Source organism: Pholis gunnellus (genome assembly GCF_910591455.1).
Source record: "Pholis gunnellus genome assembly, chromosome: 7".
Taxonomy (NCBI): domain Eukaryota; kingdom Metazoa; phylum Chordata; class Actinopteri; order Perciformes; family Pholidae; genus Pholis; species Pholis gunnellus.
In genome coordinates this window covers 13,647,688-13,674,653 of record NC_136533.1, presented here as the reverse complement: position 1 = coordinate 13,674,653, position 26,966 = coordinate 13,647,688, and the positions used below count along the sequence as shown (strand labels likewise).

The 26,966-nt window shown below is 41.6% G+C and overlaps 3 protein-coding genes across 4 annotated transcripts; 2 read left to right on the top strand and 1 right to left on the bottom strand.

The window, feature by feature from the left end:
* Positions 1-5,388, bottom strand: dnaja2b (DnaJ heat shock protein family (Hsp40) member A2b). The gene is made up of 9 exons (XM_079163269.1): positions 5,255-5,388; positions 4,035-4,094; positions 3,405-3,631; positions 3,238-3,318; positions 2,970-3,103; positions 2,653-2,849; positions 2,410-2,554; positions 1,768-1,895; positions 1-1,671 (listed from the first exon to the last, which is right to left on the bottom strand). The coding sequence occupies exons 1-9, from the start codon at positions 5,330-5,332 to the stop codon at positions 1,483-1,485; spliced, it is 1,239 nt and encodes a 412-aa protein (XP_079019395.1). The 5' UTR covers positions 5,333-5,388; the 3' UTR covers positions 1-1,482.
* A 3,141-nt stretch (positions 5,389-8,529) lies between these two features.
* ppp6r2b (protein phosphatase 6, regulatory subunit 2b) lies at positions 8,530-20,521 on the top strand. Its single transcript, XM_079163135.1, has 25 exons — positions 8,530-8,659; positions 8,777-8,932; positions 9,057-9,155; positions 9,484-9,670; positions 10,595-10,732; positions 10,824-10,889; positions 11,019-11,131; positions 11,222-11,335; positions 11,524-11,644; positions 12,010-12,171; positions 12,264-12,494; positions 12,602-12,666; positions 12,750-12,865; positions 12,975-13,060; positions 13,165-13,242; positions 13,337-13,434; positions 13,518-13,575; positions 13,801-13,922; positions 14,051-14,226; positions 14,321-14,477; positions 14,880-14,959; positions 15,469-15,679; positions 15,896-15,919; positions 16,806-16,952; positions 17,482-20,521. The coding sequence occupies exons 2-25, from the start codon at positions 8,805-8,807 to the stop codon at positions 17,513-17,515; spliced, it is 2,811 nt and encodes a 936-aa protein (XP_079019261.1). The 5' UTR covers positions 8,530-8,659; positions 8,777-8,804; the 3' UTR covers positions 17,516-20,521.
* A 795-nt stretch (positions 20,522-21,316) lies between these two features.
* LOC306698693 (MOB kinase activator 2) lies at positions 21,317-26,227 on the top strand. Of its 2 annotated transcripts, none has more exons than XM_079163133.1 (5): positions 21,317-21,688; positions 23,501-23,640; positions 23,786-23,882; positions 24,677-24,801; positions 24,982-26,227. In XM_079163133.1, exons 1-5 carry the CDS (start codon positions 21,606-21,608, stop codon positions 25,272-25,274), a joined length of 738 nt encoding a protein of 245 aa, XP_079019259.1. In that variant the 5' UTR covers positions 21,317-21,605; the 3' UTR covers positions 25,275-26,227. The 2 variants fall into 2 exon arrangements, with proteins under 2 accessions (XP_079019259.1, XP_079019260.1); XM_079163134.1 differs by having other exon boundaries at positions 24,888-25,276.
* The last annotated feature ends 739 nt before the right edge of the window (positions 26,228-26,966 follow it).

The following is a 26,966-nucleotide window of genomic DNA, read 5'->3' as shown; positions in this document are numbered from 1 at the left end:
ACTGTTTATTATACAGTTATTATCATCTTGACAAACGTAAGCATCAACATTAACGTCATTTATCAATGACCCCCCTTTAGTTGTGTACACAATATCCCTGTGGCCTTAATTACATACACAATAAGTCGCAGAGGTGCATGTTAACAGTTTACAGAGGTTCCATCAACTCCTTCATGTGAACATAACATATATATTGGCACTGTTGGCCATTACTCACTTGTAAAAGAAATAACGTGACTAGACGAAGGACACCGCTGTAGACTTCTAATGCACCTATGGACTGGGGCTATATTTATTTACAGATCTATCATGATAGGAATATTGTAACATGTCAAAGAATGTAAGTTTGGCTAACAATTCTACAATGGGGAGATATGTATAATACAGAGGTTTGCTGTGGGCCCAGTGGTTTTCCTGCAAGAGAAGAAGATCTCCTGGTTCTGGTGAGTAGAGGGAGAATGTCTACATGGGGGAAAAGATTCTCAGCAAATAAACATTCTGTTTTGTCCCTCTTAAATTGCCCCTATTAAGTGTCCACTAACACTGCAGTCCAACACAAAGCAGGAATATCACTCTAATAAGCCAGAACATTCCACAGCCGCTCACACACGGAGCCGCTGCATTACACACACATAAAGTACACAAGTGTGTCCTCGATTCAAATGAAGAGTACGCAACTTAGGTTCAAGTTCTGTGGTCTCGAACACACTAACATTCAAACCAACAAAGACAAACAAGTTAAAAGAAAACGTGGTGCCTGGCTGACAGGCGTTTTACTCGGGGCTTTAATATGTTAGCAATGCGACGGCTGGGGACTTAACAGAAACAGTTGCCTTTTCAAAAATACGACTGTTCACCTCAGAGGATGACGAGGAATAAACGTGCGGCTCTCAGCAGGCTGTAATTAGGTCAGCTCTCTTGATAGCAGGGCACTTTGAAAGCAGTGACACATTGAAATTTAAACAGGTGTGGTGTCAGATTTCTCCGTGGTGTCCTATCCGGACCCTGGATCTACATGTGCAAGATCGTCAGCAAGAAAGCAGCATGCGCTTGTGTGAGATAGACTAAACTACACCGTATACAAGAAAGTCAACAATATTTGCATTTTATACACTAGACTGGTGTTTCCCCACAGTGAAAGGTAAAAGCCGAGGATGAAAAGAGGGCGGTCCAAGTCAAGTTCATTCAGGGAACCTTCTTGCCGGAGGCTTTGATGAGCACTACTGTCCATAAACACAAAATGGTCATCACACGGCCAGCATATCTCTGACTTATGGGCACCATGGGACTGAGGAGGGTTGATATACGTGTATATGTATTTGTGTACATCTCTTTTTCGTGTGAATCGTGAAAGGAGAGAAATCAACATGTATGTGTGTGTCAAGTCTTGAATGGTGTTAGCAATGGAACTCAAGAGATGTTCATGTATTTATGCATGTGTGTGTGTGTGCGCAATGTGCATGTTTTTATGTATGAGTCTTTCTATTGGTGTGCACACTGCACCCCTGGGCCATGATGGCCCCCTTCCTCATCAGAACTATCATTGTAGGCCTCTCTCCTGGCTCCACTTCCTGACCCTTGACTCTTGTCAAATTCTGTCAGGTCAACTTCCTCTGCATCTGCTGCAATAACAGGATTCTCAGCACGCGCAGGGAGTAAGCACTCGAGTTCCTGCAAGAATAGAATTAAGTTTTAAAAAATTACAATCATTCAAGCTTAAAGGAGCGCAAGTTGTGCACTGCGGGATGTTTAACAAGTGCGACTCACATTCAGTTTTTCGGGGCTAATCCAGTTGTTTTCGGGGAACTGGACGTCAAACTTGATGTAAAGGTCTCCCTTCTCAAATGGGTTTCTGTACTGAGGCATTCCCTCTCCCTTCACCATTCGAATAGAACCTGCCAGACATCAACACAACGGTGTAAAGGCATGCACACGCAACAGGAATCCGTAACCTTTGAATTTACAAGCTATGTGCTGTTTATTGTGATGAAAGCACAACAGAACTGTCAGGCAAAACTATGCTTTGAATATGTGGATCACTTTGCTTTTGGCATATTATGATGTGTTACAATAACAATTTAAAATGCTATTTGGGATTTGTTTTAAACCTACAAAGTTAATAGGAAAACTAGTATTATATATTATACTTTACCAGGTTTTTAACTGTCATGAAAATGTCTGTGTATACATAAGAATTATTTTTAAATTGTGCGTAAACCTGAGTCAATGGTGTATTCCAGACACCCTTAGTGTTTATCAGGACACGAGTAAAACTAGCTGCAAAAAAATGAATAGACGCAGCGAATATAAGAGCTATCATCTTTTGCACTTTAAAATGTGCATGAGAACAAAACAAAAAAAGGAGGGATGTCCCGACAGAGACGGTTGGTGGTTTGAAGACTGGTTTACCTGGCTCGATGACCTTGCCCGGTGGATATTTGACGAGCAACTGACGTCCATCAAGGTGTGCGACAGTCATCTGGAAGCCACACAGAGCCTCAACCAGACCGATGCGTTGGACCATGTGGAGGTCACTGCCATCACGGCGGAATTCCTGATTGAGATCGACATCCAAATTTGTTAAGTGTCATAACATGTACAGCATATCATCTTCCTAGCCATGATAATAAGATGAACACAGGTTTTCTTTACCTCATGTTCTTTCTCTTGCAGCACCAGCACTATGTCTCCTGGTTCGACTCCTGGTGCTTGGTCAGCTTCCCCAGAGAATGTGATCTTCTGCCCGTGTCTCATGCCTTTGTCCACGTGCACCTCAAGAAGCTTAGTCTCCTTACACACCTTATGACCCTCGCACTTTCTGCAGCGGTCTTTCTCATTTATCACCTCCCCTGCACAAGCACACGTGCACAGATTGGACAGTTTCAGAGTGCCGTTGCGCTCGTTGTTGTACAACATCGGTGTCTTTTAAAAGTAGAGTCAGTGTGTGGGGTTTTTTACATATATAATACCTTCTCCATTGCAGTCTGTGCAGACGGACTGCATCTGTTGGACCATCCCAGGGGCCAGCTGTCTAATCATGATTCTCATACCTCGTCCTCTGCATGCCACGCACTTCTGCACTGCTCCTGCTTTACCCCCCTGACTAAAAGGCAAAGAGTAAAGCATCCTCATTGTTAACAGGAACGTATATCGAACAAAATGACTGTTATTCTGACAGGGCTTTGAAAATATACATTATTTTAAACAATTGAAATGAAACATTCAAAGCAAACTCACCCATTACAGGCAGCACACAGCACATTCTTACTGAGCTGCAGTTTGGTAGTTTTGCCATTATAGAGGTCTTCAAGAGAAACTCTGCATGAAAAAAATAAGAGATGTAAGATGTGTGCAACAGCACAATATATGTGAAGCACTAAACGGTATCTATGCAACACACTTACTTCAGAGGATGTACCATATCCTCTCCTCTCCTCCGGCCTCCATTGCGTCCTCTGCCCTGTCCCCCCATGAACCCAAATAGTCCTCCGCCAAAAATGTGAGAGAAGATATCGTCCATGCCAGGCCCACCGCCTCCTCCCTCCCGTAGGCCCTGTTCTCCATAGCGGTCATAAAGCTCCTTCTTCTCTGGGTTTGTCAGTACCTCATATGCAAAACTGATCTCTTTAAACTGGAAAATGAGAGAGAAAATAATATACAATCAGACAGCTTGACACAGTGTCAAACAACTCAGAACATCACAGCAAAAAGAGCCAACTCGGTGTGTTTCTGATGAGCCTCTCTTACAAAGTAAAAAGAAACAAAAAGACAGTTTAGTCTTTCTTGTCACATTGTAGCATCTGAGAAATCAAGTCGTAGAGCAGTACGAATCAGCAGCACTGATGCGAATTTCGCTTGGGAAAAAAAGGCTGTTTCATATTCTGTACTCTGATCTGCAACTTACCTCAAAGAGTGTGTGATCATGATGATAAACTAAGTTGACATCATTCCTTGGTCCCAATTGTTGAATAATTGAGCTATTGCTGTTGCTAACTACAGTGTTGCTGCTGTTACCATGCTATGGTGCATCATACCTTGTCTCCAGCGTCGGGGTTCTTGTCAGGATGGTACTCTTTGGCCAGTTTGCGGTAGGACTGTAATGAATCAAAAATCAGATATGATCAGAAAAGGGCTGTGTCTGCGCCCTGAAGACAAGCACCAACTGTGTCAATGAGCTCTGCTAGCAGATCACGACGTGTATTAACTGTCCTTACTAGCCAAAGGCTTGACTTGTGGGCCTGCTGTCAAAAACATAAGGACACTGGCAAGAGCATCGCTGGCTTTAACATCTCAGACACTCGAGCGTAAAGACATTACATTTATGATCTTCTGGCAAATCTAAAAGCACTTCATTTTGACAGAAAAATGTTTTGAACATGAATCACACTGTAAGTTGGTGCCATCACCTAGCATGTTTTAGTAGGAATAACAGCTGGGATGACAGGCAATTGCTTAACATTACGTTACATTAACTACAGTTAATTTGGTTACGAAACAGGCGGTCACAAACACGTGATACAGTGTCTAAATGTGAAGGTAGGTAGATTTGTCGATCGTTTCAACAATTCCTAACTGCCTGGCGATTGAATTGAGTTTGGGGTACCGTTAACGTTACACAGAGACGTCAGTTACACATACATTAAGTATAAAGTACCGTTAGCTAACGTTACACGACATAAGTCTGGTACCCACCACCACACAAGTGGAGCGTTATCTATAAAACCTCAACTCACGACACATTTCAGTTTAGAGATACAAGACGTTACACCAACGCCGCTAACAATACACATGGGTTTCTTTTCTTGGTACTCCTTTCTAGATGAGCGGTTTAGTTGGCAGTTGCTTCGTTACTTGGTGGAGGCTATTTGCTGGAATGTATCATGTAACGTCAATAGCCCGGCAAGCTATCACACTCGTGGTCAACACAGTGTATTTCTTGGTTTTCGGGCAGGCTAATAACTCCACAGATTCACGTAACGAGAGAAACGATGAAAATCACAATCAATTGTTGGTATTTTACAAAACACCAATGAGTAGCTTTAATTGACATAAAAAACGCCGCGCCATGAAGTACTGAACAGTTACTTAGCGTAGCTTAGCTTACTGGCTAGGCTAGCTAACTCTGAGGATCCTAAGCTAGCTCACGGTGCTTGTTTCTAGGCCAAAATTCACTGGTGACCTCTCTCTCTCTCCCTCTTTTATTCTGTTCTTAATAAACACATTTCCAGTTCGTGTGACAGAGTAACGTATTTACCTTTTTTAGTTCATTTTCAGAGGCAGATGGTGAAACTCCGAGGATGTCGTATAGCTTAGTGTCCACAACGTTCGACATGATGCTAACCGGCTATACAGAGAGACCTTCTGCGGAGGTTCAGCTGAGAGAGGAGCCGACGCAAGAATCACCGGCTGGGGCTGTTCAGGGTTGCCAGATACTACGACAAAAACACCCACTCGGAAACAGATGTCACCAAACAGCATCCATGTTATCCCCCCAAAACAGTAACGGGGCTTATGTTATTACGTGGAGAGTGCTTTTATCTTCTTAAGTAATTGACAAAGTGGTACGTTTACAATTAGGCAGGTTATATTATTACTGATATTAACGCTTTATGCCCGGAAGCGAGTGTCTACATGAGGTGGAAATGGCTGCAAATTTACTTTTAGACTGAATTAGAAACAGAAAAACACATACTAAAAGCATGTATTCGAATGTGACCACCAGAAATTGCATTTGCATCTAGATAATGTGGGATAGTGGGAGAGAGGGAAGGTTACACTACACTGTCTGAAGTTTAAACATCCCCTATGACTGAATTTAATTTTTTTAATATATCCCCAAATCTTGGCGTTGGAGAAAAGCAGCATTGTGCACAGAAAATTGTGACCTAATTTATGTTATATCTGGTGTCAGTCAATCTCATAATGTACATCACAACCCCTTCTATGATCAAGACCATAAAGCCCCTGTTTTCTGCTTGCAATTTCTAATTACTAGTTAATATAGCTTCTTATATACATTCTATGTATATAGCAACCTTACCCTGGGGTGAATAGAAGTCACTAGTTGTTATTTAAAAGCTGTCAAAGCCAATGTTTAGATGGTTATACTGCAGCAGATGTTTTAAATATTTAAATATTCTTCTTTTGATTGCTCTTGAGTATTTCAACATTGTGGGATTGCTTATTTTTACTTATCTGAATACTTCTTCCGCCATTGACTAGAGACATAGATGGATATATATATACACCTGAACTCTGATTTGTTTTGGGGTTTTATTTTGCCTGGAAGGGATTCTTAGCATTACATCTAATATTATGTACAGCTCCACAGTGATACTGCAGATGCACATATGGTAAAATAATAGATGTGCAGACCTGTAACTGGACACAAGGTCAGCATGGGGGATCAGAGTCACTTCACAGGGGATCCTCTGTACACCAGGTGATGGACAGCATTTTTCTTTAGGTATATATTTTTCTAGGGCTTCATTTAAAGCTTACTTGAGTTGCACATTTTCATTATCTGCCTGGTTTTGTCCACGTTGCAAGTAAATGTGTAAATATTCAACATTCCTAGGCTTTACAGCAAAAACTCTGAGGTCAGAAAGTGAGGTACAGTCCCTAAACACTGCCAGGTGTCCATGGCATGGCCAGAGACCAAAGCAATTTATTGTAATAGTGAAATGTTTTTATTATATGTTCATCTCATTGCAACTTCCTTGCCACAATTTGAGTTATAAATCGGACTATTTTGCTGCAGTATCAACCAGCTCCTGAGAGCAATTTTTCAGGGTGACCGCAAATGAACACGGAGTAGGTCTTGTGTTTACACTCTTGATGGACAGTTGAACTTTTCATTACGTTTTTAGGTATCCGCCATTTTGATTTCCAAATCTGACAGATTTGTTGTTGCCTGCCTGCTGAAACATAACTTGGACAGTGTCGATACAGGTCAACACAGACCAGGCTCCGTGCAGCGGCGGCAGTGTAAACGAAATTGCAACCGGGAAAAGGACCGTTTCTTCACGCTAACAAACGGTCATCTATGGGCCTCCGGGTGACCTGAGAGCCAAACTCAGCCGATTTGCCGTTCAACTTTTGAAAGACGACTGATACGAAGATGGATACATGGTAATAATCGCTTGTCTTTTGGGAGAAACCAATGTAACGGTAACCTAACGTAAACCCTGTGCGTGTGGTCGTAAGGATGGTGACGCTATGGTTACTGAATCAGAAGGACACCGTCACGCAGCCCTGACACATCTGACCGATGTTAGCATCTGAGCTATCGTTTGTCACCCGGCAACGTTACCGTATTTAAATAGTTTGGTAACGTTAGGAACGTGATTAAGATATTGCTAGCGGGCTGGTTTACGACATGCAAGGTAAGTGAAAGGCACCGTCGTTACACTGTGAACGCACTGGTAGCTTATCTCCTGTTGACAGTCTCTGACTTGGCATTACGTTAAGACAGCTGTCTGGATAAGATTAGTGACGCTAAATTAACCATAATATACGCTATATACCATGCTATCCGTTGATGGCTAGCGTTATAGCTAACTGTCACCAGCTGATGTTAGGACGAGAGGAAAGGCCCGTCTTAAAGCTGATAATGCGTGTGCTGTTGTATGACATTTAAAATACATTTCTGATTTAGCTATGCGGTAAGGACGAATTCATGAAGGGCTTAGTCTTAGCGAAAAACACCTGTTTGTTTAGCCTTGTTTATTGTTGTTGTTTATGCCCACATTAGGCAGCGAACTCGGAGGTCGTTATTGTGATACAGTCAATTTTAATGGTGCGTGGAAATGAGCAAGTTGTGTTAAAACCTAATGTTACACTGCCAATATACTACACACGTTGTACTGTGTGAATGCTGACTTGGCGTTATCCGAAAATATCAATTTTCATGGGGGTCCTTATATCCACAATTTAGACGAACACGCTGGATAACGTTATGCAGCGTGTTTATCACGATAATCGACTGTTTTGTCCAATGGATGAAGGCTTGAATCATAGGCTGTTAAGATGGATTATTTACTGTATCTGCTTTGAGTCACGAGGTGGAAGTTTAAGATCCCTCCCTTCAAGGCATTGGCCGGTGACAGCTCCTATCTGTCCCCAAACAGTGTTCAACTCTCATTATCACCACACCTTATTTCAAATTTGCACTTTGTAGTAACAGAAATATTACTACAAAGTGCAAATGTGTAGTAACATCTCTGCAGGGGATTTGTTTTGTATAGCATTATTTACTCCTGTAACTAATTGTGTGAGGCCATTCTGAAAGCAAGCTGGGTAATGTCAATACTCAGATCTGCAGCACTAACTCAATTACAGATGCATTGCTTCCTGCTCCCTCCAGAGAGGAGTGTCAGCCTAGTCACCGTACTTACGCTGACTTAAATTCTTCTGCTAACTGTAAGGATGCAATGTAGCTCTTCCTGGAAATGATTCTGTAATATGTGTTGTTTCTTATTTTCTCATTACCAGCTTGATGCCAATATCTCCTGGGTTTGAGTGTCTGACTGAAGTGGGTGTGTTTGTGTCTTCATTCTGTGAATTTGCTGATGCTGACTGATGTCCAGGCCATGCAATGTCAATAAGGCAAATGGCTGTTTAGCAAGATCTGACTGAGGATACTGCTCCTTGTCCATATGTAAGAGCATGCATTAGATTACATCACACTGTTAATTGTTCAGCACACAGTTCAAAATAGTGTGATTGACTTGTACGCTCAACGGATCACCATGTCCCGTCCTCTTTTGATCAACAGCTAAGTGTGTGTGCCGGTGACGTCAGCCATGTTTTGGAAATTTGACTTGCACACATCTTCTCACCTGGAGGCTTTACTGGACAAGGAGGATGTCACGCTCATTGAGCTCATGGAGGAGGAAGATGTGTTGCAGGAGTGCAAGGCCCAGAACAGGAGGTCTGTAAATTGTCCATTGGTGCGTTTATATACTGCATATCCGCTGCATGTTATGATATTATTGCATTTGTCTGTCCTTTGGATGCTAACTGGTGCTTCTTTTCTGATCATTGTGGATTTGTAGACTTCTCCTGTTTGTGTGCCAAGACCAGTGCATGCAGGACCTGGTCCGAATGATTACTACAGAGCCCCCTACTGGTGTAGAGGAGACGAAGCGCTTCAAGTAGGTGGTTGTGCAGAATATGCTGATGTAGCATACTGTATCCAGGAGAAGATGTGTTCTGCTGGTGCTGCACTACATCATATCTTGCCTGCCATTTGATGAGATGAGATGAGAGTTCAATTGGGCTCAGATTAGTGAAAATTATTGATCCAGCTATTTAAACAAACCATTGATCATGCATTGTAAATGTAAAACTACTTGATTGCCTGTTGGACAAGAGTCTGTGGAAATCAGGACAACACTGTTCCTGTTTTTTTCCAGTTATTTATAATTTGGTTTTGTGTCAGCTTAGTTTTACTGCAAGGTGTGTTCTCTTCATTTATTACAGATATCCAAATATAGCATGTGAGCTTTTGACGTGTGATGTGGGAGTGATCAATGATAAGCTGGGTAATGAGGAGCCTCTGCTGGAAACTCTGTATGCCTTCCTGGAGCAGCCGTCCCCACTTAACCCCCTCCTGGCATCCTTCTTTAGCAAGACAATTGGGAACCTCATCACACGAAAGACCGAGCAGGTAACACACACAAACACACGCATGCAGCTAAATCAAAGGTCAAACTATGAGAAGAGGACATCTGTGTTTGTTGTGTTGTCGTGATTTAATTCACAAAGTCTGAGGGGGGCTAACAATGACAACTACTCTCAGCCATTATAGTTGTAAAGTTGTATTTCTTTTGGAACACATAAAGCAGTGCACAAAGTTCAGATATTACCCTGTTAGTGGGGACGTTGGCCTGTCTATCTGAGCAGCTGGTTGTAACTGACATTGTGAATGGTTATTTATGTTCCAGAGGGATGGTTTGAAATTATTCTGGTGACATGGACCATCACTTTGGTCCATGATACTTAATTCCAAAACTAATCGCTGGACTTAACGAAAGTTCTGTGGATATCGTTGCCACTTGTACTCCGTTCACCAAATTCACCAAATAACCCATATTTTCTCACTTACCACTATAGTGATATTTTCATGTGCAAAGGTTTTGGTAATAGTTTGGAATAATCCTCACTGCGCACCTTAATATACATTTATGTGTGTAAATATGTATTCTTGCAAGTGGATAGGAGTTATATAGAGATGTGATGTTTGTGGTTATGTGTGCAAAAGGCTCAACCCTGAAGCTAAAACATCTGTGCTGTACATAGACTCTAACAGGGCAGAATTAAAAGAGCATTTGTACTTGCATGTGCAGGTGTTTTGAAATATCTACTCCTTTAAATATGCCGCCTCAATATGTTACATTTTGCTGCTCAAATCACTGAAAAATTGTGTCATGTTGTTGTTTTTTGCAACAATATCCCACTTGCTCACGATATATATTTTTTTCTATTTTAGAAAATAAGCCCAAGTACAACTTTTGAAAGCAAGGTCGCATGTACTTTTCTTAATTTTAATCTGGATACCAATATTGTTTCCTCTGCTCTCTGTTGTGTTCAGGTGATTAGTTTCCTGCGACAGAAGGAGGGATTCCTTTCCTTGGTACTGAAGCATATTGACACATCAGCCATGATGGATGTGCTCCTGAGGCTTATCAGCTGTGTTGAGCCGCCCCCTCTGAGGCTCGAGACACTTATTGTATGAGACAAATGGACCCACATTCACACCATACTTTTACACATTACACTCTGACGTTGTTTGCACTTATAATGTGATATTTTCTCGACAGTGGCTGAATGAAGAGAAGCTGGCCCAGAGGCTCATAGAGCTCATTCACCCTGAAAGAGATGAAGAGGTAGAAGAGCATTTCAGTATTTTTATATTAATGACTAATATCTTTGCTAAAACATACTACACAGACTCTTGAATAGACGATTTACAGGACATATTGTTCATGTGTGTATTTGTGCTTTTCCTCTCACAGAGGCAGTCCAATGCATCTCAGACTTTGTGCGACATCATTCGTCTGAGCAGAGACCAGGCCAATCAGCTCCAAGAGATTTCACAGCCTGACCCTTTGCTGACTGTGCTGGAGTCGTAAGTCAGACAGATTTACACACACAAACCCGTTTGCTCTCTTTCTACAAGGATGTGGAGACAGTGACATACTCCGTTCTGTTTCCACAGGCAGGAGTGTGTGGACCAGTTGCTGCAGAATATGTTCTCAGCCGAAAGTACTGAGAGCTGTATCATCAATGGAATTCAAGTTATTCTCACATTACTGGAAATCAGGAGGCCTGTGTGAGTGTGAGAGTTTTAAGCAATTTTAAACTGTTTATGAATAATACTATCTAGTTATACTATGTAAGGATCCCGAATGTCATTTTTCATTTGGCCTCTCTCCTGGTGAAGTTAGTCACATCTCTCTTGCCCATTTATTAAATGTTCTGTTTCCTGTTTTTCATACATTTTGTCTGTTTGAATATCAGGGTGGATGGTGTAATGGATGCTCAGGGATTTGAGAGAAGTTACACCGTTAACAGCAGCATTTTGTTGGCCATCCAACCACACCTGGTACATTTCCACCAGCTACTTCTGGAGCCACCCAAGGTATGTAAACAAAGATATAATCATCTATAGGATCTTCATTTTAGCTGTTGTAGTATGAGACCACTGCTCATGATAAATGAATATAATGATGGCTATCAATAGAAACATCAGAGATGCCTTGCACACCAGTATATTCAGTTGCAGACAATATGGAGAGCAATGGAAAGGAAAGCAATTCATCAAGCTCTTTCACTTGCAGAGAGTGAGAGCATACTATAAATATCAGGCATGCCCCTTTCTTAAAAAGGGATGTCTGATGCTCTGCCATTTAGATACAGTAGTTGCACCTTTATAACACAACTCTGCTAAACCTTTAAACGTTTGTTCCCCAAATTCCTCTATGCCCTCCATCTGTGTGCTTTTAGCGGACTCCCATGCTGACTTCTCTGGGTGTGCTAGAGGAACCATTAGGGAACACACGTCTGCATGTAGCCAGACTGGTGGCCTCTCTGCTGTATACCAGCTCTGCTAGCCACGCGGTAGTAGCACAGGAACTCTGCCGACTCAATACAATGGACCTGCTTCTGGTGAGATGTGCAAACACGCTGCATTTTTAGCCCAACGATGAGAAAGTAATGCATTTTAAATGTCCCGTCGGAAAACCTTCCTTTTTTTTCAGGACTTGTTCTTCAAGTATATATGGAACAACTTCCTGCACCTCCAAGTGGAGCTTTGTGTTGCTGCCATCCTCCGGCCCTGTGCCCATGAAATGAGACTTCAGCCTGGCTTGGGATCCCAGGACAAATCCAATCCTCATCAGGATGCCTCACAGGAGCAGGCTTTAACTGATACCCCTTCTGAACCTTCAGCCACCCCTGAAAACTCTGCACATAATCTAATGGTGACTCATGTAGGTTTCTCTGCTTGTGTTTGAAGCTAGAGGCTTCATTTACATTTAATCTGCTGGAACGTAGATTTAAAACAATGTATTGACTCTCTATTTTTGTCTCTTTCAAGTTGTTTCAGCACTGCCACCTTGTCCAGAGGATTCTGGAGGCTTGGGAAGAGAATGATAAAATACAGTAAGGATCTTAATGGCATAATGTTGTTCTTGCTAACAGGCAGCAGCTGCCTAAAATGGGGTGTGTGGTACCTCTGTGTTCAGGTCAGAAGGTGGTATGAGAAAAGGGTACATGGGACATCTGACCAGAATTGCCAACACAGTAGTCCACAACCTGGAGAAGGGCCCAGTTCACACACAGATTAGTAGTCTCATTACAGGTGAGTGTGGACATGTGCACTCACTTTCCTATGTGAAAGAAATACACAATTGCCAGTCTACTGGAATATTGCTTTCTCAATGCTGGTGTTCTTGTGTCTTTGGATGTAGAGCTGCCAGAGGACTACAGAGGGCGCTGGGAAACCTTTGTGGACCAGACCCTGTCGGAGACTAATAGGAAGAACACCATAGACCTGGTAAACACACACACATGCTCATCTACGGTATATAATAGCTGTCTGTAATAACGCACACACTCAAACTTCATACGTGGCATTTGCCGTGTTTTTTCCATGTCCAGATTGGCACTGGAAACCCACGCCCTTCCTCAGAGGATGACATGGAGAGCCCCTTCCCGAAAGAACTGACACTACAGCAGGTAGACATAGTTAGGCACACACACACACACAACATATTGACAGACTCTGTTATCACAGATGATAGACTAATTCAAATTATAATGTGTGTTTTAGGCCTTTTCAGACTACCAGATCCAGCAGATGACAGCTAACTTTGTGGATCAGTTTGGCTTCAATGATGAAGAGTTTACTGATCATGACGACAGCATTGGGTAAATGAAATGACATTCTTCTCTGAATGACAGTGAGCTACTGTTATTGTGTGTCAATTTAGTGTTTTCTACTCTCCCGGCAGAGCAACGTTTGACCGAATTGCAGAGATCAATATCAACATTGATGCAGGACAGGACAATGTGAGTTATAGTCACACATTTGTTTTATAAAGTTGTATTTCTGTAATGCTTTTGGGCTGCAGATGTCTTTGTTAATTCTTAAAGATGCATTCATGAATTGTACGGATACACAGCCACACAATTCAGGTTTACGGTTTCGCCATATCCTAGCATTTGCTATGATGCATTATGAATCTTGATGTACACTGATTAAACTAAACACATCTGTTCACCTGACCTTTGCAGGTTAATACAGCTGTGTTTGAGACCTGTTCCAAGGAGAAGATTCAGCCCTTTGACGACGATGAAGAGGACATTTGGGAGGAGAAAGAGATCAAATTTGCAGCACAAACCAAGTCCCGTAACAGGTAGACACACGGCAATAAATACTGATGATCCATGCTCTGGATTTTATTTCAGCATTACACTTGAATTATTATGTGAATTAATTGTCCTTGCTCAGTCAAACATACAAAAATGTTTTGTGTGACTCAAGATTTGGTGGGTCACGATCATCCCAGAGCCCAGCAGCCAGTAAAGATTGTGATAGGACGGCAGCTTCTGGCACCGAGGCCTCTGACAGAGCAGCAGACTCGGACTCCGAGGAGGGAGAGAATCTCAAAGAGGACCTGGATCCTTTCTCAAGCCAGGGCCAGACCGATGGATCAAAGAGTGAGAGATATTGTATTCTGTAGTGATGCATAATGGTTTTGCCCATATGTAAGGGCCTGAAGCAGGGTTTGAGCATGTGTCTCATGGCGTTCAGGCACTGGCTGGGTAGCAGACTTCGGGGAGGTGAACTCAAAGGCTCCTGCAGCAGGAGTGGGCTTTTCTGCCTGGGACACTCCAGACTCCAAACCAGCTGCCACAGAGGCGGAGGAGAAAGGATGGGCCAAGTTCACTGACTTCCAGCCTTTCTGTTGGTGAGTCCGAGTGTGGTCTAAATATGAGGAGCTTATTTGAGAGATTGCATCTGAAAGCTTTGTTTTGATAAAGCTATTGTGGTAAAATACTACTAATACGTTTGCATCACCCTTTCAGTAATTACAAAACTACACATTTAGGCAAAAAGCAGAAATTGTGGTAATAGTTAAATGAGAATATATTTGAAGAAAAGCACCACATGTATTTACAGCTTGAAGTTAAACATTTTAAACGTACCAGTTGTTTTTTTGTTTGTTTGTTTGTTAAATAGTTAAAATATATATTTTTGCACAATCAACATACAGTAGATACACACTATAATGGGGACACATTCAACCTTAAACTGTGTCTGCAGTTTATTGTCTGTACTGTTTACTTATCTGTGTTACTTGTATCCCCAGCTCTGAAACAGGCCCTAGATGCAGCTCTCCTGTGGACTCGGAGCTCAGTGGACCAGGCAACACCAAACCGAACCAGAACCGTAAGTTGCTGCAGCTCGGCAAATTAACGCAGTGACTTGTATTATTTGTTTAAACTTTTTTTAACATGTAAAATTGACAATTGCAAATACAAATGGGATACCAGAATGTACTTTTCATTCTATTATTGGAATGAATATAGTCAAAGGATAAACAGTCAAACAGTTCATTGGACACATTAACGTACTCGCTGCGAAAATAAAGTGACCATATGTGGCCCAGAACACCTCCAAATATGGTCTGAGTGATCGGATCTCAATGCGTCTTCGATGTGTCTTGGGTGCATTCACACCTGTACTTAGAGCTGTCCACTTGTGTTCGGATCACCCAAGATGCATGTTAATGCCAGGTCTGAACAGGGCCTGAATATGACTAAAACCTATATGCATGTGGCAGCTCCTTACTACTGCGTCTCAATCTCTTACCTCTATGAGTTGACCTCTCCAGGGAAATGAGTGTACATCCATTGTAAAGTCGGATCATCCTTCTTCTTCTTCTTCGCTTTCTGCAGCGTGTGTGTGGAGTGTGTGTGTGGCGAGAAAGGCTCCACTGGTAGCGTCGGACAGCTCTTCCTCCAGCAGCTCAGACAGTGATGAGGAAGAGGGAAAGACAGAGTCTTCAACCAGCGAGACGGTCACCACAGAAACCATCACCACCGGGGCTGGAAAGGAGACCATTCGGCTCACCGTGGACGCCAAAAATGAAAGGGCAGTCTTCAGCAGGTAGACACACTCACACGCAAGTGCTCTGTCTTGATTGTTGTAGCGTGTCCCACTTCCCCCAGTGTACTTTCAAGTGTTTTTATAGAGCTCTTCTTCTCCCCCCTCCCAAAAATCTATCTTTTTCCCGCACAATCTTACCTCCACCTTCTCTGTTTTTCTTCTGATATTGCCCTCCTCCTGTCTGTTCCCTCCTTTCCCATCTCCCTTTGACTCCAGAGTATTCAGACCAGCAGTCAGACGGTATGTTGTGCTTAAGGTCCTTTGCTCTGGAGTGTTCCTCAAGTTGTATGAAGGATTTAAAAGGCCATCATAAGCACTTATGTGCCACGTTTTCTTTTTTTGTTTGCTTGTTGCATTTAACAGGATGTGATAACAACAATTACTCGCCATAATTCAGGAGCAGCCTAATTCATCACAAGAATATACTAACTCACAGCTGGTGGCTTGTAGAGAACCTGCTGTCCCCATGCAAGGCTCATCCCATGTTCTCAACATAACTCTATAGTTCCTGATGAGTCCACTCGGCTTTAAAAACAATCAAACGGTGGCCTGTTATCCTATGAAATTACACCAAAAGATGAGATCAGTGTATGATTACTCTTTGGTTTTATGATACAGATTATTCTGGTCTCAGTCATAACATAAATATAAGTTTATATGATTTGTCTTTCAGAGCACCCACACTACTAACAGTATGTCAGACAAGCATGCTATGAACAGAAGTTGCTACCAATCCAGCACATCAACAGTCTAACAAAACAATACATTAGTAAGTTACTAACAAACAGTGCAACTACAAGCATGCTACAATGGAATCTGAGGGTAATTAGCTTAGCACAAACCTTAGCCACTGTGTGCCCAACTCCCGTTGATGTTGGTCGGTCACAGCCAGCTGTATGTTGGCAGTAACAGGTGAGTGGATTCATGCGTTGCTGTACGCGCTGGGTATGGTAATGATGGTATTACATTACATGGCAATGACCAGTGTGGGCAGCTGAAAGCAGCAACTCTGGTGAAATTTAGCAGAAAGTAGCATCTGCAGTTTGTTCATTACGTTACGAGTTCAGGTGACAATCCCTGGCAATGCCCCTAGTTAGTTATAGCTTCATTTCTTTGTTTTTTGCAGCGAAGCAGTTAAGGTGCCAGTAGAAGGACTCTCCATCAAAGACAAGGAGAAAGGCAACAAGAAAGAACACAAAAAGGGAAAGAAACATGGAGACTGTCCCAACCCAACTACCGCCAGTCCAACTAACCAATCGGCTGCTGTCACACAGTAAGTGTGTGTGTGTGTGTGTGTGTGTGTGTGTGTAATAACTCCACTATATTTGACAAAATGTCTCTTTATTATCTAATAACAACCACATTATAATACATTATTCCACTTTGTTGAGGACATTTTGAGAATGAATTTATTGTTGAAATTTCTAACTGCCAACTGAACATAATTAAAATGATTTCATTTCAATAAATACAACAGTAGGTGTCACACAGTAAATCGTCTTTGTGTTCTCCGCTTTGTTCAATGTATCATATTCCTGCAATTGTTTCTATTCCACCAGCTCGTAACGTGACGGTTTATAAAAGGATAACAATAAATACAACAGTAAAGGGAAAACTCTGCAATCCTAGTTTCCCTCTCTTTAAAAGAGAAGTTACTGGTTTGTTTAACTGTAATTTAATTAAATTTAATAAGGTTAGAACCAACATCTTGTTCAACCAAACTTCTCTTAATTTTCCTTTCGGCCTTTTTTTTTTTTAATCATGTTCATAAATTTGTCATGTTTTGTTTTTTTTACTTGCAGAGAGATGCAGCCATCTGCTAATGGACCGGCCTAACGATGCAGCAAAGGCACAAACACACACACACACACATACACACACACACACACACACACACACACACACACACATGCTCCATACCTTTCCATTCAACACAGCAATGCCAGCTTTGCTTCATGTTAGCAGCCCTCATTTTCCGTTTTTGTGTCCGAAGAATGGTATCTGCTCGGTGTTGAGGTCAAACAGCCCTCAACAGTATGTTTGCTGGGTAACACACATCTACACATAGGTGCATTGATTTCTGCTGCACCTTTATGACTAAATTATTATTATTCAAAGAGGAATGTATGTGTTACAGAACATGTCATCGTACTACACGCCCAAAGCCAAACTCTGTAACCTATGAACTACTTCAGAATGTGATTTTTTCCTGTTCATTTCAAAGTGACAACACTCTTCCCTGTTTTGATGAGCAGAGGTCACTGAGTGATTGAGGCTGTGGCACTTTAAGAAAACAAATACCGTAGTCTGAAATTTGACCTTTTTATTAAATTCAGCATCAAATTCCAGATTGTTTGAGCACGTCTGCTCTCCGGGCATTAAATCACAAACCAGAGTTTCTTTTCTATTGGAGCGTTTGACTGTTTACACTTTAGTAAAGAAAACTGCATTTAAATAATTAGCCAAGATTACAAAAGCCAAGATGCTTGCAAAGCTAGCTGCCATTTTCTCTTCAGCGTTTCATGCCAGGCAGACATTTTATGAGTGATAATTTGGCTTTTTTTATACATAAAAACTGATAGCTGATAGCTACTAAAATCATTTAGTAAGATTTCTTTGCTTTGATCATGCAGAACATCAATGCTCTCTTTTTAAAAAAAAAAAAATGTATTTGGAGCCTCAGATTTGGGATCATCATGCGTCACCTCCTCCATGTTGAAAAGTGTGTGTGCTGTTGTATCCATGTGTGAAGGCATGTGTGTGTATGTGTGTTTGAGCTCTGTCTGAGGTACAGAGTGCATTCTCAGGTCAAAGGAGAGTTATGCGGCTACAAAGAAAGCACACCTGTGTAACATTCACACATGCATACAGTGCTGTACACACACGTATACACAACTAAATCCTGACACGCGTGCAAAAAAACCCCAAAAAAACAGTGATGTCCACATACCAACTCATATCACCCTCTGAGCTGTTTAAATGTAATATTGTGAAATTTGAACATGTATTAGATTGTGGCTATTCTTGGTAATATGTAAACGTAATATAAATATAAACAGTATATATAAACATTATATCTATTTTTGGAATAAATCCAATGTATGGAAATGCGGTTGTTTGCAGGTTGCAACGTGTGTATTGTATGTGTGTGTGTTGTACTGTTGAAATGAGGCAATAATGATGTGTGTGTTTCAGTTAATACCCCAGCATCAGTTCCTGTTGCTCTGCTACTTGCTTCCTACATAGAGGTTGCGTGAGAGTGTGCGTGTATTTGAGTTGGTAGTCTGTGTTTTGTCGTCCTTATTATTTCCTTAAAGAATAATGCTGCTTTAGAGCGTGGGTCTTTTTTTCAGTTTCCCAATTTTTGATCTTTTATTTGTCTGATGTTATGATTAACTGAATGTCTTTAGGTTTTGGACTGTTGGTCAGACTTTAAGAAATGATGATGACAGTTGACAGACCAACCAATGTATCGATCTAATCAGTAAAATACTCCGCTAATGAATCGTCTTGAGAGAACACACATTCAATGTTTGCCACAAAGTAAAGTTGACTTCATTGTATTAACGTTATACCTTGTTGAGTACAATCTAATCATAACTGATAGAAATCATGACAAAAACAAGACCCACGTTGTTATAAACCAGAATGATTCTTTAGGTTTGTGTGAGCCAGACGGTTACGCTTTACTTTATCGTTCTCCTCGTCGCTCTCTTTCTCAGGGCAGGAGTTGACTTTAATTGCATATATGCCTATGGAACGATTTCCATAGATTGTTGTATTTATTTAAAAAGCACTTTTTCAAGAAGCACTTTTTGGTTTGTATTTGGTGGTGCCAAGCGCCATCACATTATTCCCCACTCCGAGATGGTGGGACTGTTTGACTTTGAACGAGTGAATTATGTAGATACTTTAGAATACTTTTTTCTTCAATGCTTTCTGCCAAAGTGTGTCTTCCCACCAGTGTTACAACTGGCTTTCATATCTGTGAAGTAGCCTCCATTCTTGCAATGGTGTCACAGGTCTAGATTAATCGAAACCAGTCTTTGTTTGATCCCTCTCATTTTGTTTCCATCATGTGATGGAGTTATCAGCAGTAAGAGAGAGGATGCCACATGTCAAAGAAAGACTTGGAAGATTCATCTTAGACCACAGATATTTAGCTTTTATCTGTCCAACACTTTGAAGTGTTTGAAGTGGAGCTGTGTAGAGTAAGCATTGGTTTAAGTCAGGGTTAGAGGAGAAAAACAGGGCTTTTTCTTTTGTCAGGGTGTGTACAGGTCCGGATTTTCATCCCGTCCTTCTCCAAACCTAAGCACTGCGTCTGACCCTTACGTTGTGTTTTTGGTGTGTCTCCTTCACCTTGAGTGGGCTGCGTGTGCAGTGTAGCTACGGGTATGGTGTGATGTTTTGCATAATGGCATGAGGTACAATACAGTCATCTTTAAGTGCCATTAAGTTTGCACATTAGCCTCAATTCACCTCATTGGGTGTGTGCTGTATTGTACAGCGTATGCCCAAAACTTTAATTAAGAGACAATGGGTGTTCAATTGTTACTTCATCCCAGTGTCTGTTCTAAGGCCATTTCAAAGTTGAAATCTTCCTCACGTTATAGCTTATTGTGTAGGTGAGTGTGTGTGTGTGTGTGTGTGTGTGTGTGTGTGTGTGTGTGTGTGTGTGTGTGTGTGTGTGTGTGTGTGTGTGTGTGTGTGTGTGTGTGTGTGTGTGTGTGTGTGTGTGTGTGTGTGTGTGTGTGTGTGTGTGTGTGTGTGTGTGAGTGAGTGAGTGAGAAAGGCAGCCGTGTTGTAAAATTGCTTTTTTTTGTAAAGTGGACTGATGCTGGTGGGGTTTTTTTTCATTTAGGGAGTAATGTGTCTGTTTCCTGTTGTCAATTTTGCTTGTACATTCAGATATGAACCTAATAAATATGTCAGACCAAGAAGAAGCATGAGCCTGTGATTGTCTCACATTTACAGCCTGTTATAATAAAAACACTATTGTACAAACAGAGAGCGAGCAGGACTTGGTCTGTGGAGGCGCACAGCTGTTTACCTTCGGTGCAGGTGAGCTAATGGATTATGTTGCCTCCCGCTCCTCACACTGACAATTAATGCTGCACCATCTCCCCGCAGTGCAAACATAAACTCTCCTGTCACATAGATCTTCCTGTGCTGTGAGCTGGAATGAGTTCATATAACAATGGGGGAGGAGCTAAACTCCCTTCTATGGTGTTCATACACTTCACATATTCACTTTTTTTTTTTTTAGCTTGGAGTCCGATATGTCCTTGCCCATTTCCTGAGGGTGTGTGTTGTCTCTTGACTCAGACACATCGTGCATGTCATCACATTCCTCTAAAGTTTACAAGCACAGATACTGAACACACCTGCTGCTGCTCCGGCTTCTCTTTCTACTCCTCTCCCGGCCTTACTGTCCACTTCCACGGAGAGAAAAAAAAAACACATTTTAGTTTGCCTGCTCTCTGTGTAGTGAGTGCATCTATGTGGAGAAGAGTGGGTGTGTATGCAGTGGGTGGAAAGGGGGAAGAAGGCGGAGTTGTGTTTTGTACTTTAATGGGTTGTGGAGAAACCTGCCTGTCTGCTCAGCGCTGGGAGAGGAGGAGCCTGTGGGGTGTGGGACTCCAGACAAAGGAGACATATACTCTCTGACACTGGATCACTGGAGCGAAAGAAGAAGCACAGGAGACAATCCTCAACTCCTGGACCACTTTCTTTTTGTGTGTTTTGGAAAACTTTGTTGTTTTTTTTGTGTTTGTCAGCTGTATGGATTCATTTGTGAGTTGAGAGATGTTTGTGCTGGAGCAGTGGTTCCCATATGCTGCCTGTGGTGTGTAGAAGTGTGCGGGTTAGTATGTTTGGGATGGAAAAGTGGGGCGACCATCACCTCTTCTCTTAGCTTCACGCCATGGGGGGCTGTCATAGTTACCCCTCGGCTACGAAGGCAGACAGTCAGACTCTTCAGCCTTCTGACATCAGCAGTGAGAAACTGTAAGTTGTATTTCTTTCTCTTAACTATCTTCATCAGCGTTACACATACTCATGTTTCAGTTTCCTATCTGTTCCATCTTTCTATAGTCACCATTATATACTCTGGTACTCTGACTGTACACACATTAACATACAGGAAAGCAAGATGTTATTCTAGTAATGGATAGTGTGGAGGCAACATGACTGGAAAGCTGGCCACACATGGTTTACTCAGGAATGTTCTCCAGATAAAGTTCTGTGTGTGTGTGTGTGTGTGTGTGTGTGTGTGTTACATATTTGTCTGATGGCATCAGTTAAAGTGGATTCCTCCAACAGCTTGAACACATGTTGAGCAGTAGTTTGAACCAAGATGACGAATGGCTGTTGTTTATTTTAAAGATAATTTTTGGCCTTTTTATGCCTTTTTTGGATAGGACAGTTATAGATATACAAAAGGGGGGAGAGAGGGGGGATGACGTGCAGCAGAGGGTTGGGTTTCGAACCCGGGCTGGAACGGTAAGGATTAGGCTACCAGGCCGCCCTGTATGACTGTGTTTTTAGGACAATTTGCTATGCAAATATGTGCTCGTGGATGAATCTGTAAGGTCCAGCTGGCTGTCCTGGAGAGCACTGTTTATTTCACCCTTAAGGCAGAGGTGAAGGTAAACAGATGGTTGAGAGCAGGAGAGCAGGGTCACAGAGGAGTGTGTTTACACACAAACACAACATTACAAGTAGCTCTGGGTTCACTGCGTTTTGTGTGCTGACAACTGGTAGCAAAGAGGCGGTAATTGAGTTAATACCATGAAGCTGGAACAAAACAGGATGTTAACAGAAGAAGTTCCTGTTGACATTAGAGACGTTCGGCTAGGATTTACACTACTGTACCTTTGTACTGCTAATGTTTACATTCCTCTCTGTCACTGTTCCTCCCTCTCTCCTCTGACCTTTAGTTTGGACAAAGACCTGCTGTTTAGACCGTTAAACTAATTCTTCCTGCCCATACACACATTTAAACCAGGCGGAGTGAAACACCATAGAGAGCACAGTGTTTCCCTTATCGCAGTGGGCAAGGTCACACTGAGTAAACTCTCAGCTGTTCCAAAAACGGTCTACACACAACAACTGCTGCCTGATTCCACTACACTTTGAAATATTCACTTGCATCCAAACCCCTCAACACTCTAGCTATTGGACAGAAAAAAACAGAGTAGAGCACTCCTCATCATCACAGTACCTGGTCACCTTCTTGTTTGCATAAAGTCAAATCATGCTGCCAAGTTTGACTTTCCAGTATATGTTGGCATTCCCAAACAACATCATCAATTTCCTGCATTCAATTTTATAATTCTCACAAGTTCCCAAGCTGCCAGTCACGTTTGGCTGATTATAAAGCACTACCTGTAGCTTATCAGTTGGTATATGAAGTGATGTAAGAGAGCCAACAGGCCCCAGCACTCAGCTTTGCACATTATCATGCACAATGTTGGTCCTTTCAGTCATTAGCTTTTGTAGCACTGACCACTGCAGCAGTGAGCTTCATTATCAGTAATTACTCTTGGCTCTAAATTGACTCCCTTCATTAAATTAACTGCTGGTTTATTGGACTTGTAGCTCTGCAGTTACAGCACTGTTTGTATGTGTGTGTGTGCCAGCCACAGAGGGCAGGACAGATTAGAGAGCATCGGAGAGTGTAAAACGTGTTATCTACCGACTGCAGCGGGAGTAATTAATCCACTGACCTATCGATTGTTATACACAGCAATACTTTCTGTCTCTCTGTCTTTCTCTTTCTGTCACTGCTTCATTAACTCTGTGCTATCTTCCCCCAAGGGGAATTAATAACAATAATCTGGAGGAGCGTCCGTATCTGCAGCAGCAGTTTGTGTGCCAGCAGATCCCACACACAGACATGTTTGCCCTCACGGCACTGCCGCCTGGCGTCGACAAGGCAGAGTGGCTTGCCAGCAACAGTGAGTAGACCACATTAAACACAGCAGATTTGGGATTGTTGGTAATCCTTTTCTCCTGCTCCTTATCCCCCACACACACACACTGCAAACAAACAGAAATAGAAATATGTACAAAGTGTCATTTTTGTAAATTAATCTCTTTCAGCTGTGGCATTTTTCAAGCATATAAACCTGTTCTCCAGTGCGCTGTCTGAGTTCTGCACTCCCAGCACCTGCCCAACTGCCTGTGGACCAGACAACACGTAAGTTACTGGGCATTATCTTTGTCCTAGTGGTATCTTGACATGCAGATACATTAAGTTTTATTTGCAGAGTTTCTGAAATATCCAGGGTGAGTCATTTATGAACCACTTTCTACAACCATGAAAACTGTCCACAGTGCAGTTTGTGTATTATTGTAAGTAAATGGGAGGTTGTTTCTGGGTACCACGGATGAAATTCTACAGCGTTCACCTCCATTACTATAAGGGGAACTGCACCAATTTTGCCTATCACAGTCTGTTAGGTCTTGGGAAGTATATAAATATTGTATAAAGAAAGCCTTTGGGGACTCCAGAAGGAGCTGTTTGATATCTGATATATTTCCTCAAGTGATGTCACTTGAATCGGTGTCAGTTGCGGCTGAAGACTGTAGGTTTGAAACTGAAAGAAGTGAGGTTAACAGATATCTGTAGCTCACTCGTTCATCTCTGGTTGATGCTATAGCTGCTTGAGGTTATATTATAAAGGTTGTTTTCCTCCAGTCTTTCACAGCTACCGCCCTGTTTGCTCTGTAGCATAAGCACTGCATATGACCAGAAATTAAGCGATCATCATTTTTTTCATCATTGTTATCTTCTTGTCTGCCAAACTAAAACAAAGCAGACGTGGAAGAAGTATTACCTGTACAATGTTCAAACAATTGCTAAACTTGAGACATGATAGTGAAAGTTCATTTGGAGCATGGAAACACATAAAGTTCCTTTTTATAAGGCTGAACACAACATGCTGTGTCTTAATTACTGTGTGTTGTTGTTGTTGTTGTTGTTGTTGTCAGGGTTTATGTTTGGACCGATGACCACGGCAGGAAGCTGAAGTGCTCTGCTCCACTTTACTTTGACTATGCCATGTCATACATTCAGGAGCTACTGACGGATGAGGATGTGTTCCCCACAAAAGCAGGTAAAACAATGTTATTTATGTTGCATTGTTCTGCATCACGTTCCACATTCCCAAAGCCATTATCTCTTCCCTCTTTTTTTTTTCAGGTTCAGTATTTCCAACGGGCTTCGTCTTTCTGGTCCAGAAGGTGTTTCTGCTGTTTTTCAGGACTCTGGCTCACATTTACTGGTCTCATTACAGAGAGACACTGGCGCTGGGCCTGCACCCGCACCTCAACACACTCTTCGCACACCTCATACTTTTCTGCCGGCAGCATGCCCTGTTGGAGCCGGAGGACACTGAGCCATTGCGGGACCTCATCACAGCTCTGGGACAGCAAGGCTAAACCTAAAGAGCAAACACGCATACTGTACACCAACATTTTCATCACACACTTACGTACTTGTTATATCTTGTTACAAAGCTATATAGTGTCTCTCAACATTCTGGGCCAAACTCAAACTTACTTCACAGTTTGGATTTTTTTTTTGTAAGTATATCCAAATACTGTTAATGAACAGTATTTGTGAGAATGAAGGAGTCTGTTATGCTTAAAAAAAAAGCAGTACTTCAGACCAGAAAAGGAGTATCTTGCTCCAGTTGTATATATAATTGTCGTCAGTTATTGTGATACTGTGTGAATCTGTGATATTGTGTTTGTGTGTATTTTAATATAATGCTGCATTATTATATTTATCTTCAAGGTCATTCATGTTGTCCTCATAGAATTAGCACCGTAATAAAAAAACAACAAATTGTTAAGATCACAGTCAATGTAAACAAAATGTGGCATCATTACATTTTGAACATTTGCAAAAACACATAAGGGTGATGTGTTGACACAAATGTGATTACATCAGCGTGACTGCATCTATGGAACGACAACACCTATCTCTGCATTATGTAAAAGTCTGTGCTCTGTACTAAACATTTATGACAGACCATTTTCTGTATATATATATATATATATGCTCTCTCAAATATCTATAATATGCTATCTCATGTGTTGTTATCTTGGTCTGGCTGTAACTGCTGGTGCTGTATATTCAGCATGTCTTTTGTTTGAGAACAGCACCACCCGCTGCCAGCACAGGAAAGCAGCATCTCTCATTGTTTAACCTTAACTGTCAGCTATAGTACACTGCAGTCTGTAGGCATAATGTTTGTTTTGTTGGCTGCCGCCTATTGGATTTGAAATAAAACAATGACAATCCGGGTAAAGTGGTGAGTTTCAGCGTAGGTAAAACGGTGTAGTAACTTTAAAAATAGCAGAACTACGTATCAAAGTGCCACAAGTCTTACACTACTCCCCTATTACAAATATGAACACCCTGTAGGACCCTTAAAGCTGGAAAGTCACTACTTACTTTTATCCTTTTTTCATCTTTTCATTTCAAATCTTTGAGTGAAGCCAAAAGAAAAGAAAATGTGCCACTATTCTAAATACTTACTGACTACATTCTTTATCTTTGGAATTAAAGTTCATGGCCCAATGTCTCCTTTTACTTCTGCATCCATTACAACAGCAAACGGATGGGTTGCAGGGTGGTGAAGGAATTAGAGAAACTGTCTCTTTCACCTGCCAGATTTACAAGTTCAAGTTCCCATTTTGGCAAACCACACCCCATAAAAATGTCCTTGAGTAGCTGTTACTGAATCCCCACCCCTGCCACTTCGACCTCCCTCTGGAGTGTTACCAAAGAGTTACAACCGTATGCAGAGGTTTTCAAACTGAGGCCAACTTAGGGAGAGACATGTTAGGCCCTACTGCCTGAGGTAAAAGGGACGAGTGCATGTCGATGCTCCGAAAGCAACCTATTTTAGTTGGTCTTGTTAATTTGGCACGTTTATCAGAACAGTCAGCAGTTGCATGTCCCCTGTGTCCGAATTTTTGAAGCATCGAAAAGTCACAGTGTATTGTGCTTTAAAAATGTCATTAAAAAGTCATAGTATAGTATGTCATAAAAAAATTATAATATATATAATGTAATAATGTAAAAAATGTCATAATATAGTATACTATAAAAAGTGTCATAAATAATGTAATGGTATATTTTATGCCTTAAAACAGCCATAAAAATAATGTCATATAAATATCATGATATAGTATGTGAAAAAAAATGTATGATCTGGTACATCATAAAAAATGCTTTAGTATAGTCAAAAAAATGTCATAGTATAGTATA